A 13,246-nucleotide genomic window follows, 5' to 3' on the forward strand; every position below is an offset into this window, starting at 1 on the left:
GTCATCTTCAAATAATGAATTCTTATAGTCCTTTGTAGTTAAAAATGTGTACATTTGATTGGACATTAAGTTTTAAAAAATATTACTTTGTAGAGGAAAGAAAAATTAGACTACCAGGTGCAAAATAGAAGTATAAAATTTATTTAAAACCACCCACAAAGTTCTGTGTGATCAGGAATGATACAATTTGCAATAGTTTTTTTTTAAAAACTCATGACAAAAATTTAAAATATAATTTCAATTACAGTATTCATTTAGCCTTATTCAGTTAGAACAATTAAAAAGAAACTTTATGCTCTAAATAAATGAGACACAAGGAAAATATAATAGACAATTTCCACAACTATCTTTACAAGTATGTTTCAATAGTAGTACATTTCAATGTATTTTGCTACAAAAACATGAAATCATGTACAACTGCTGTGCACCAAAATTTAGCTTAATTCGATCTTTCAAGTAACATGCAATTTCAACTCACAAGTCTTCAAGTACTGCTAGTAAGTGTTCCCTTGTATGCAGAGCACTACATGTTGATCCTGAATTGAAATCATCATAATTATCTTTTTCCCTTCTACATGGTGAAGTGCTTTTTCTTTAAACCATTTCTCCCATATGTTAAGAACTAAAAATGGATATTTGTGGAGTTTTAAAATCTTTTCCTTACATTTTCTTACAACATTTCATTGTACGGGATATTTAATACAGTAGGACGGCAGTAGGTAAAAATAATTTCCCCAAAGCAAAACATTAAAAATACAAAATAAATAGTAAATACACCCTAAAGAGAGAAAAAAAACAGCTAGAGACAAAAATATTAACTTGTGAAATTGGTATTTCTCTATTTGGAATTCAGTACTGCTGTATTTCACCATGATGGAGGATCTGTGAATATTTTACTCTCACTAATGATAAGCATTCAGTCTTCTCTTTTGCACATGAACCTACTGGTAGGTCACCTCATAGCATAAGAGAAAATGAAGAAACTAGAAATGAATGCTTTCCTTTTTATTAAGTAGTTTCATGAGTTTCTCTTTAGGGAACACTTAATGATTTCTTAATAACCCAAAGATGACCATCCACCCATGTCATGATGCAAAAGCTGCCCTTTATTTTTATTATAAAGCATTCCTGGAAAAATATTTCTCTTAAAGAACCTATCGCAATGTTATCTCAAAAAAAAAAAAAATGACCTTACACAGCAATAAAAAATATTTTATCTTTTTTTAAGAGCTGTTTTTGTAAAGTCTTATGTCATCAGCACTTTATAATATCACAAACAGGCATTAGTGGGGATAGGCAGTTACTGAATTGAGTCACCAAAAGTTGAATTTGCCTCTTTAGGCATAGTTTGGCCTATGTTTTCCATAGTAATTCATAATGTACTGAAGGGATAGTCAGAATATCTTACCTCTTTATAAAGAGCTTACTAAAAATTTATAAATACATCTCATTTTTTTTGACTCTCTGGGCCAAGGTATATTTAACCTCTGGCTCTGAGACTACATGTGGCTGGAAACAAAGTAGAACAAAAAAGAAAACAAAAATTCAGATAAGTGGGAGACAGTACTATCTCTTGAGATGCTGATAATTTTATATTTTTACCATGAATGCCTGTTTACTCAGTACATTCCTTCAAGAAACCTGAATTTCAATATAACAAATACATTAAACTTTGATTATGAGTTGCTGACCTTAGTCTTTGAAAAAATGTTTCTAAAACAATTACTACTTAGGAGGTTTCCCTCTGTTTTAGTAGTACAAGATCTCTCTTTAGAAAGAAGTTTTTTTAAAGGGGAAAAAGAACTTCATAAATCTAAGCTCTAATGCAGAAGTCCTAGAAATTTGGGGAGATCTTCTGAAGTATGCATAAAAATATATCTGGCTAAATAAAGAGTGGAAACAAAATACTTCAGAAGCATGTTTTGCATATGAGAATTGGACCTGACAAAATTTCTAATTGATAACACACTCTAAGTTATAGTTTATTATGTAGAAATACATTTAACAGTGTGCAGATATTAAATATTTAGTCTCAGGTGGGTTGACTTGCTATGTGACTTGGAACAAGCCACCTGCTACTCTTGCCAATCTGCAGGTTCCTCAAGAGTAACAGGGGAACGTTCTCTGTCTAATCCTAGTGTTGGAGAGAAAAAAGTAGCACATAGTAAGAGTTTAATAACCTAAAACATCATAAAGCATAAAGATTAATTATAATTTTCCTTACTATCATATTTGCTTTCAAAATGGTTCCTCATTTTGAGCTACTATTTTTTAGATAAAACTAGTAATGGAGTGGGAAGAAGAAACATTAAAATATTTCTTGGTGTTGAGCTGTAGAATGAACCTGCAGGTTGCTGACAGAAACACAATTCTCCCTCATTTCTGCCCCTTCGCTTCTCGCTATTGCACTTGAAAGAGCTTTTGATGACTGGCTTATTCCATTTTTAAAAACTCTTCCAATAACTTTCAGTTCATTTTTTAATCCCTCTCACCTGGATTATAGAACAGTTCCTATTATTGCTAGCAACCAAATTCCAAAGCAGTATATGTACTTTAGAAAATAGATACCATCCCCAAAATCGTAACTGAAGGAAAATATGCAAAAACAAAAAAACAAAAAAAACCCAAAACAAACAACAACAAAAAAAAAACCAACCAAACAAACAAACAAATAAATAAAACCCCAAACTGTCTATTCTATAGATCACAGACCTGTTACTAAGAAAGTCACTGGTCAGGAATTTGTAATTAGTATGAAGCATTACATAGCAATAGCAAAGCCATATAGAAGTAGTGGTAGAATATTTGACCTCTTATACAACTTTTTGTAAAACACTCAAACACTAATAAATGAGTCGAGAGTCAAACATTGTCGGGATTGGTAAAGAGCACTCCATGCTAACCTGTGGTCTTTTGATCACATCTATTCCTAAAACCTAATATTACATCTAACTGAAAAGGGCTGAATAAAAGCTCAATTCCTTTTGGGATTATTCCAAAAAGCTTTTGTGAAATATGATTTTAAAAGACAGAAAAAGACAAATGACCAAGATCACTACTATTCTTGAAACGAACCATGCATATTTGCTCAGAGGACTTGGAGAATGGAGAAGAGAGAGAGGGGAAGCAATAGTTTTAAAGGAAATCTGAGGAAAGGATAAAAACTGTAAAAAGACTGAAAGTACACTTAGTGACATTGTACCTTCAGTGAAATGAGAAAAGAAAAATAATAAAAAGCAGAGTTTCTAGTCAGATTATAAGTTTATACCTAGGCCAGATGGAGAAGACACCAAATTACTTTCCATTATTGTTTCTCCCAAAATGTGAATGTTTCTGACAGCTGCAAGATTTTATTCTGATGAACAAGACAAGAATGCCTTTCGTAACAGAATAGCGAGAACAAAATATCTTTTTAAGAAAACTAGGTTTATATTGTTAACCAAGGGTTTCTGAAGCTACACTCAAACATGGATGATATGCTAATATGTTTAGTTAATCTGATAGTAACATTCCTACTTTACACTAAGTTTTGCTTTAATTTAAGGAACATTTACGGTTGAACAAATTAGAAGAAAACTTGTGACCCAGGCAGAATCATGGATATCAGAGTAAGGGTGAGAAAGGAGTACAGCCAACAAAGAAAGGATTAATGTTGAACTTTCAAAGTTAGAAATATTAAAAATTGCATACTACCAAAAGAGAAACACATTGTGGGGCCCTTAAACAAGTGAAAAATTAGGAAGAGCAAAATAAGGAATACCTTTGGAATAAAATACATGCCTTTTGAAGCAAACAATGGTAATTGTTTGGGTGTCCATTAGAAACAGATTGAAAAAAACTCATCCAGATACTGGAATGCAGAGAATTAAAGTTTGTAGAGTTCAACATGGACAAAAAGTGATGTCCATTTCACCATAGACATAAGCCAATTTCATGTCCAAAATTAAAGGAGGAACTTAGTCTCTATTTTATACATAAAAGCAAGAAGATGCCATTTAATCTCAATACATTCTAAGAAAACACAAATTCAGCTTCCGATAAAGGACATACTTATTCTTTCTGAATTACATTCTAGAGCCATGTATGGCATCATTTCCTTAGCCTGTTAGAAAGAGAGCTCAACACGAAGCATAATTTGATTTGGATAAATCCAGACTCTTTCAGGAATCAAGGCATCGATTATATGACTTGGTTAAGTGTGCCATACTACTGACATCAAAGTCACAAGTTCAATACACTTATGGGCAACTTTATTAGCTGTGCACACAAAACAGTATTCTAATACATGTAGACAGCCACATCAAAATAAACTATGCTGAGACTTAATTGTGAGGCCACTAGGCAAGACATGTAAACAGATCGTACAATCATGACAAGGTAGTATATACAATGGAAATATACTTTCCCCCAATTATTTCAACCATTCAGTCTTTTAAATTCCCTATACATGCCTAACACTTAATCCAGGGGAAATAAAAACCTGTACTGTTTAAGTACTTGATATTTATTGAAATAGCAAATAAGATCATTGCCACACTTCGTAGGATAACACATCCTACAGGCCAGCTTAATAGGTAAGTCAGCTAAATTTCCCATTCGAGATCTAAGAAACACAGCAGGTAGGGAAATCTTGATCCAATTTCACTTAACTTCTTTCCCTGAACCTCTCAGGAAAAAAAACCCAAAGCCATTTTATTTTTGACTCGTGTCAAAATAAGGTTATTTCCCAGTGATAAAATACCTTATGGGTGATCAAATTAAGTTTGTTTTTCTACAGTCCTCCTAACCACAGAGTGGCCTTCATTTGCTTCTTTAAATTCGAATTACAAAAATAATTACACACTGACATTAAGATCTGCTCTCCAGGCCCCAGTGATTGAATTATATGACTTCTAAGGTGTCTTCCAGTGCTATGGGAGGCCACTACCATATTACCTTATTTCACAATTCTTGTTATAAATTTCTACAAAAGATCAAAACTTACATTTGTACTAAAACTAGACAAAAAAAAAAAAAAAAGATTTTCATGCACTAAAAAGTGTGAAAAAGAAGGCAGCTATTTATTATTAAAGATCCTATACAGCTGATTTACTTGATACATCAAAGGAAATGCTGTGCGCCCAGTATCAGTGGAAGTTGTCATGCAATGTCAACACTTTGTCCCAGATAAAAGATCTGAACATAATTCCTTTTTAAAAGACTAAACTTAAACAGTTTGGGGTTATTTTCATACATGCTATTATGAAATAAATGATAATAGAGTCCATGGAAATAATATTAGAAAGTAGGTTACTTCATATGAATTAAGTTTCTCATTTACACAAGGGTATGCATTCAATTAAGTATGTACTGGAGTTATGTCTTAAGTAAATTGCTTATGGATTTAATCTAGTTAAAATTCTATATTTAACAAATGAAATTATTTCATCTACATGCAGATTGCATAAAGATGTCAGAAGGTTATTTAAGAGGCAAACATTTTGCTAATATGTTGCAAAAATTTACCTACAGCTATACATTTTCAGCGAGGCTCACCTTCTAATAATAATATATTTCAATTAGGTTTATGACAGTTGGTACTTTGTGGATGAACTGGAAATAAGATGTAGGTGAGGCTGACAGGCGCAAGAAAAAAAAATTCAACGATGGCCTAGGGGCCATTAGAAATAGGACTTTGAAGGGTTGCATGGTATTTTGTCAGATTCTACAATAGGGTAGAGTTATTCTTTCATCATAGTTATATGTTAAGTTTGTAACATATAAACACATTGGGCAACCTGGGAGTCATGTATCAATGAATTCAATTATCATACCATCAACAAAGGCAGAAGATTGAAAACCCAATTTGAGTGCTACGAAAGAGGTAAAACAAAAGATGACCATTAAAGTAAAACATAATAGAGGTGTAGAAATAATGTTAGATGACCAGTTTTCTGAGTGAAAATGTCATTTCAAACAAATTTATTTCTTTGCTTCATGAGAAAGAGCATTCTAACAGCAGTGTAGCCAGCATACAATCACAATGCTGTAGAACAGTAAATAAGCATGAGCTTTAAAAAATTACAGGGCAGACAAGGGGATGGTAAACTGTTAAACTTATGAAATAGAGTCCAACAAAGTAGTAATAGTGTGTGGGTCTCACCATGGGGTTATCAGTTGAGTAGGCCTTTCACGGTATTAATTATAATAACAGAATGGAAACATTTCAGTTGAGACTAAATATTTTCATGTATTTGTTTTGGTAAACTGCAACTAACTTTACAAATCCCAATATTCCCCTCAGTCAGCACTGGTGCTTCAAGTTTAGATTGTTAAAGAACTTATTTAAAGTTAGTGACACTGATTTGAAGATTTGCCATACAATGGATTGTTTTGAAGGAAATTTGTTATTTCTTCGAGAAAAAAATGTGTAAGAGTATCTTCTAGGATTTTAATTCTTAAAGTTGACTATATTATGGGTAGTGATTAAAAAAAAGTTAATACTTAAATATTGCAGACATTCAATAATTGTTGAATGGAAGAATGGATAGATGGGTGGATGGATAAAGGGTCTTAAAGCTTTATCCATTAAATCTGGTGAAGAAATAATTTCTAGTGGGAGCTAAGGTCTAAAATCTAAAACGAAATATCACAAGGGTGTATTCCTGATAGTCTAATACTAGTGAATATCTTATTTAAGCAGCTGAAACAATAGACAATCACTTATTTATATGCTTATATGTATAAGAAACCTTAGGCTCACAAAAAAATATACATGTTTTAAAACAAATCTAAGGCACACAAAATACTAAAACGAGTCAATGAATTACCCTATTTTACATATTCAAAAGCAGAAATCTACTTGTACAAGATGATGGTCTATCAATGGACATTTTGTTATTTACAATCCCTTCATATTCCTTTACTTGGATTAGTCAAAAGCTTGAAACTGATACTTTGCACCATATATTATTTTAATATAAGCTATAACGAGTTTTTCTTTAGAGAGCTTGCTGGAACTTTTGCACCAAAATTGTGAGTGTTAGAGGTTGTGGGCTTCCTATGGCATTTCCAAGGGAGAAGCACCATTAGGTTTTCCATACTCCCAAGGAATCTGACACTTTGAATGTTATAGCACCTCTGCATTTTAACAAAATCAAGTATTTCATTAAAATTTTTTTCTTATTCAAAACATTTGGTTTGGGCAATCCTTTTTGTTTTTCTATGAATCGAAAAAGTCCTAGGAAAAAATAATGGGAGGACTAAAATAAATGCCTATTTTCCTGTTACCTGGAACATAGGCAATTATCAGAAGAGGAATTATCATTCTTCCAAAACTAATATGCTTAGATAAACTATTTTGGATTAGCTCTTAATGGGCAGGACTAAACTTATAATACCAATCCTATTGTTTGATTGGGGTGTTATGATGATAGGGATTTTTTCCCCCCAAAACATTTCTACAGAAATTTTATTCTTATTCTGTATCAATGACTTTCAGAACAAATAAGGCAATTTGGGATGGGTAGAGTTTTTACTACTCAATTTTTGTATTTTATCACTTTGACACTTTAGAAGCATTTGACTCTTCTGAATCCTATTATGTCCCATCTCCTTTTGAAAACACCCTTCATGGATTATATTGAGAAAGCTAGGATGAAAGTAAATGGGAGCCATTGTTGCTTGATAAATCAGAAGAGACCACTCTTACTTAGTTCCAAAGAAAATGTTAATCAATATTGGTGATATGCTGCCAAATTCCAATTTTAGAGATAATTAACAATTTTTGCATGATCTATTTTATGTGAGTAACTAATATTTGAATGAAAAGGACACATTAAAAAAACACAAACCATATACATGATTAGAATACATATTTCAGTTAACAAGATGGAACTCTACACAGCAATAAATGATTTCTCTTGTATGCAAATATGCACAAACAACAGACAATAGGATTCTTATACTATACTATTTCAAGTTACTTTTAAAAATAGAAAGTGCTTTTAAAATATATATTTACAATCTATGAACAGCCTCCAACCATTACTAACGATAATGAATTATTTTATACAGGAGAGATATTTTAAGAGAGAAAACATTTCATTGGTTTACTTCAAAGGAATATGTCGATTTTCTAGCAATGATTGGAAGATGTTGGAACAATGGCACCATGAAATAATAATTCAGCTTATTTTTAACTGTGTGGATGTGGTTAAGCACCAGGAGCTGTGTAGAGTTAACACTGTGTATCTTGATTACATCATAACATATGACCTGTTAAAATCCTCTAAAAATGACTCTTTTTCATAGTAAACAGACTTAATTTAAAGCACCAACTGAGTGATTCTATCAAGGTTAACACCTAACCAAAACATTTCTTTATGTATTTAAAACTATAAAACTTTTATTTTTGCTTAAAATGTGCGCCTTCTACCAATTGTCAAAATATAGTCACAGTTAAGAAATACCCACCCTATTTTTTTTTTTTACCTCAGCCTTCAAATGGGTGAGATGAAGATATAGTAAACGACAACATGACTTTCTTTTAACAGCACCTTGAAAAAATACACTGCACTAGCAAAGGCATTAAGAAAGGGAGAAAAGCCTTCAGACCCAATGGTTATAGGGCCCTGCAACATGTGTGAGAGCATAAGGGGACACAGTGACAACATTATCATGGGTTAATGTTAATGCTTTATGAGAAGGAATTTGGTTCAATTCATTAACTTCAGGAGACAGTTCAGGACCCTCATTAGCTGCCTGATCTTTCTGCTCTGAGGCCTTGGTTTTCTTATTTTTAGCTTCTTTAGCCTCGAATTTAATCTTGTTTAGTTCAAAACCGTGTTGGGGCTTATTCAGGTTTTTGTGCTGGTAGAAGACAAGGGAGAGGCGTGTAGGATGATTCCGGTTTGGGTGTTCAACAGGAGTTGTAGCATGAAGCTCTCGCCGGGCACACTCAATCAAAACAGAGCCATGAGCGGGTGCTATCGCCACCCCACCAATATTGGCATCCAAGAAGATGTGCTCACTGTCGGACCAATACTCATCAATGTGGGGTAATTTCTCCTCAGCAGGTGACAGGGGGTCGTCTGATAGGGGGTCATCTGATAGAGGCTCATCTGCTTCAGAATGCTGCTCATCTTCTTCCATCAGAGAGGAAGCAAGTTCTGGAGGAGAGGTGATGAATGGGGGCTGCTGGTTTGGTTGATTAGAAGTTAGCTGCTCAGATGAACCAGTGGGAGGCTCAGAATAAACCAGGGAATCTGACATGGGAGTAGACAAGGTGGGAAGAGGGCCCACTTCACCAGGCTGTGCGATTCCAGTGCATTCCCCAGCAGCAGCATTAGCACCACTGTGTCTTGCAGAAGGCATTGTGCAGTGGGGATTGCTACTTCTTTCTGAAAACCCGTACGAAACTGATGCACCGTTCTTAAAAGGAGATGTTGTGGTCGAAGCAGTCTTAGGCAACCAGGAGAGGCCTGGAGATAAGTTTGCCTCTTTCACTGGGTGAGGAATGGATGGGGTCAGTGAATAGGTTTTTGTGTTGTCCAAACCTTTGAAGATAAAATTGGGTTCAGATTCACTTTTTATTTCGGGTTGCAAGGTCTCAGTTTTATTCCCTAAACAGAGAAAAGGACACCAAATGTGAGGATAAGTACAAACTACTTTGGTAGTTGTTGTCTTTAAAGACTATTTTTTAAAAGCAGTACAAAGAATAATATAACAAAACAATGATGATGGCAATGTTGGTCAGTTTTGTTGTATTTACTTTATCAAACATGCACGAATACATTAATAATTGGATATAGTTTGGTATGCTTTATCACTCAATAATTTTCCTTAAAGAATTCTTCCCTTTCAAAATAATCATAAATAAATGCACAGATTTAGCCAAATGGATGCCCACTGTTTAAAATAATAATGACCTAATTGGCTATGAAGTAAATATTAAAGCCATATATTGGAATAAAATGCAGGTAATAATATGATGACATAGAGCAATATTTAACTACCCAAAGAGATGTTTAGATTTTAGGTAGTGTATGATCTCATATTTAAAAAACTAAAAATAAATAATAGTTTTATAAATATTTCTCCATAATCAAAGTAAACTGGCAAAGTAAATTATTAGGCAAAGGGAAGTCATATAAAATTTTAGTTGAAAGTAAGTCTTCTGTAACCCTGAAAAATACATGCATTTAAGCTTGTTTCTCATTGGGTAGGGTAGATCGTTATTATCACATTGGCCAAGGTGGGTAGCTGCTCAGACGTACCCACACAAACATCACATCAAATGGAAAAAACATTTTTGGTGAGAACATTCTCCCTGTTTTGAAGTGCTAAAAAAAATCTGGGAAGTGCAAAAGCAGGGAATTTTAGGACCAAAAAATAGAAAAAATGGCCATATTTTAAAATAACAATATAATAGCAAACATCTAATTCAGAAGATCTGCAATTTCTCCTTCAGTTGATACACCCTGGAGATACAATAGTTTTCATTTCTAAAGAGAACTTATACAAAGGACTCAAGGAGTAGTACATCAAAAAAACTCGTGCTACTATCTGTAGCTGCATCTATTATTATAGAGGTTAAGTTGTCAACAAATATAAATCATGGAAAGATTATAATAGTGACAAGTCTTTCACTGAGTTGGATAACACTATGAAAAAAAGTTCTTAAAGGTAAAATTACGAAAGGATGAGAGCCAAATATAGTGCATATAGCTACTAATAAGGCATATGTTATTTTAAAAATAGCATGTAAAGATACTATCTATTGAGGAATGACACCAAGTTGAAAATAATATGACTGCTGTTAACAAACAGCATGGAACTAGATATGTAAATCTTAAAATAAACCTAAATAAATATCTGTTAAATGGAGCTACAAGCAAAAAGGAATAATTCTCCCTGCCTTTCCTCTTCACTATCTCTTTAATGAATCTTTCCCAGCATTGTTTAAATGTCTGGACTGCCATTTCTCTCATCTTAAAACAAACAAACTCTCGTCTAAATATAAAAACCAAGGAAGTTAAGGAACATCCTCTAATTCTAAGTTTGAATACCAGTATAAATTCATGATGTAGTTTTCTCTTTAGGCTCCTTGGAGAAATGGCTGATTTTAGATATGGGGCAGGATTATATAAGATGAGACTGGAACATCTTGTTAGAACATAATCTAAGCAAGCTATCAAAGACAATCGGGGTTATGATAACAAAAATTCAGAAATCAGGTTTCTACTGACTAAAGATGGGACAATTCGAGGATCGTTTTTAAAAAGCATTTTCAAATTTAGTTGGAAAAAACCCTATTTAATATGCACTGAAATATAAACTATGTTTTAAAAAAACCATGAGATTAAAATATCAATTAAAAAAAAAAAATCGACCACATTGGAAAATGCTTGGGAACTACCTTTATTCTGAAAACTTGTGAATAAAATCAAATAGCTAAGTGTTTGTTCTGATTTCTCTATATGAACCATACTTCAGAATTAACAAATTATGCACAAGGACAATATTTTTTTTAAAAAAGAAAATCGACTAACAAATGGAAAAAGAATGACAGACTTTCTTACTTCTAATAAAGAATATAGAGTATGATTATAAATTTTTCTAAAACCATTAGGTAAAAAGCTGACAGGAAACATTATAATCAGTGAATCAGTTTGATAACACCTGACACACAGATCAGTCTCAACATCACGAAAGGAGATACCAGGGAATACATAGTGAAGAAACAGAAATGTATATACATCACTAATAGTGTTCTTGCCATAGTAACTTAAAAACAAAAAAATGAAGCTGAACTTGTCTCTACATGACAATGGTTCCTGCTACAGGAAAAAAAGAAAAAAGAGAAAAGGAGGAAGAATGCAAACTTTAAATTTAAAAAAAGTATGGGAGACTTATCAACTAAATCTACCGCATTACCTTGTTTGGATAGTGATTTAAACTAACTAAATGTAAAAACCAAAAAATCAAGTAGGAGACAAATGAAGCAATTTTGAACACTGATTGCTATTAATGCATTTTTTTAAATTGGGGGGTTAGTTTTAGGTATTGTGGTTATAAACATTCCTTATCTTTTAGTGACACATACTGATGAATCAATGCATAATGGGATATGACTTCTGCGATTTGTTATTTTAAAAATCTAAGGGGTAGGGCCTGGGTAAAGGTATAAATGAAATAAGAATGGCTATGTATTGAAATCTTTTTAAAATGGGAGCCTATGAGGGATGTGGGATCCACTATATAATTCATTCACTTTGTACATTAAAAAAATTTCCATTTAAGAAAAGAATCTCAATCAATTAATCTCCTTTTTAGCCAACCACAAGAATTTTTCCCATTTTCCTCCCATTTCCCTGTAAATCCACTTCATTCATTCTTGCCATCACTTTACTGAATCTGCTCTAGAGGCCTTCAAATCTAAACATCTCAGTCTTCATTTCTCTTGACACAGGAGTAGCATTTGACATGGTTATCACTCCCTCCTTGAAACACTATATACATTCTTGTCATTTCACTTCTACCTCATCAGACATATCAAGTCTCTCTTGCTGGTTCCATCCTCATCTCTGAAGCCTCTACAAACTGAGACTTCTCATGATTTGTCCTTGACCAAATTTATTTTCTGTCTCCTTCAATTTCTCTATTTCATTCATTCTCCTGGCTTTAAATGCTACCTCTGTGCAGCTGACCTACTAAATCATATCTCCAGCCTGAACCTCTTCTTTGAACTACTCTTATTCAACTGCTTACCTAAAATCTAGACTTGAATGTCTGTCTGACAGGTGTCTTGAACTTGACACATTGAAAAGTGAGCTTCTGATCTCCCTCTATATCTTTCCAAATCTGTGCTTCTCTCCCCTTTCCTCATGACATGTTGGTGGTTTCTCCATCTTCCAGTTTATTTAGGCCAATAACATCAGGGTAAATAATGAAACTTCTTTTTATCTATACTCCAGATTAATCTATCAGAAGTTCTGTTGACTCTACCTTCAAAACATATCCAGCATCATATATTTCTCATGCCCTCTTCTTTAGCCACTTTGGTCCACGCTCCATCATCTCTCTGATTTGTTAGGATAGCCTCATTTCCACTCTATTTTTCTATCTTCTGCCCCAGCTTACTCTAGTTTTAACTGAGTAACCATAATGTTAGATTTGAGTCACATCATAGGCCTTCTCTATTCTGAAATCTCCAGTAACCTTCTTCTCACTCACAATAAAGGTCAAATTCTTTACAGCAGTCTAT

General features: G+C 33.3%; 1 protein-coding gene across 2 annotated transcripts in view; it reads right to left on the bottom strand.

Moving 5' to 3' along the window:
• Positions 1-5,934: 5,934 nt before the first annotated feature.
• TET1 (tet methylcytosine dioxygenase 1) overlaps positions 5,935-13,246 on the bottom strand; it is a 108,123-nt gene continuing 100,811 nt past the window's right edge. The window contains exon 13 of one of the 2 annotated variants that reach the window (XM_015592297.2): positions 5,935-9,602. In XM_015592297.2, the coding sequence (XP_015447783.1) occupies positions 8,590-9,602 (1,013 nt within the window). In that variant the 3' untranslated portion in view covers positions 5,935-8,589. The remainder of the gene's footprint in view (positions 9,603-13,246) is intronic. The other variant, XM_025049409.1, reaches the window with a different exon arrangement.

The sequence above is a fragment of the Pteropus alecto genome, unplaced genomic scaffold (genome assembly GCF_000325575.1).
Source record: "Pteropus alecto unplaced genomic scaffold, ASM32557v1 scaffold155, whole genome shotgun sequence".
In the NCBI taxonomy this organism is placed as follows: Eukaryota; Metazoa; Chordata; class Mammalia; order Chiroptera; family Pteropodidae; genus Pteropus; species Pteropus alecto.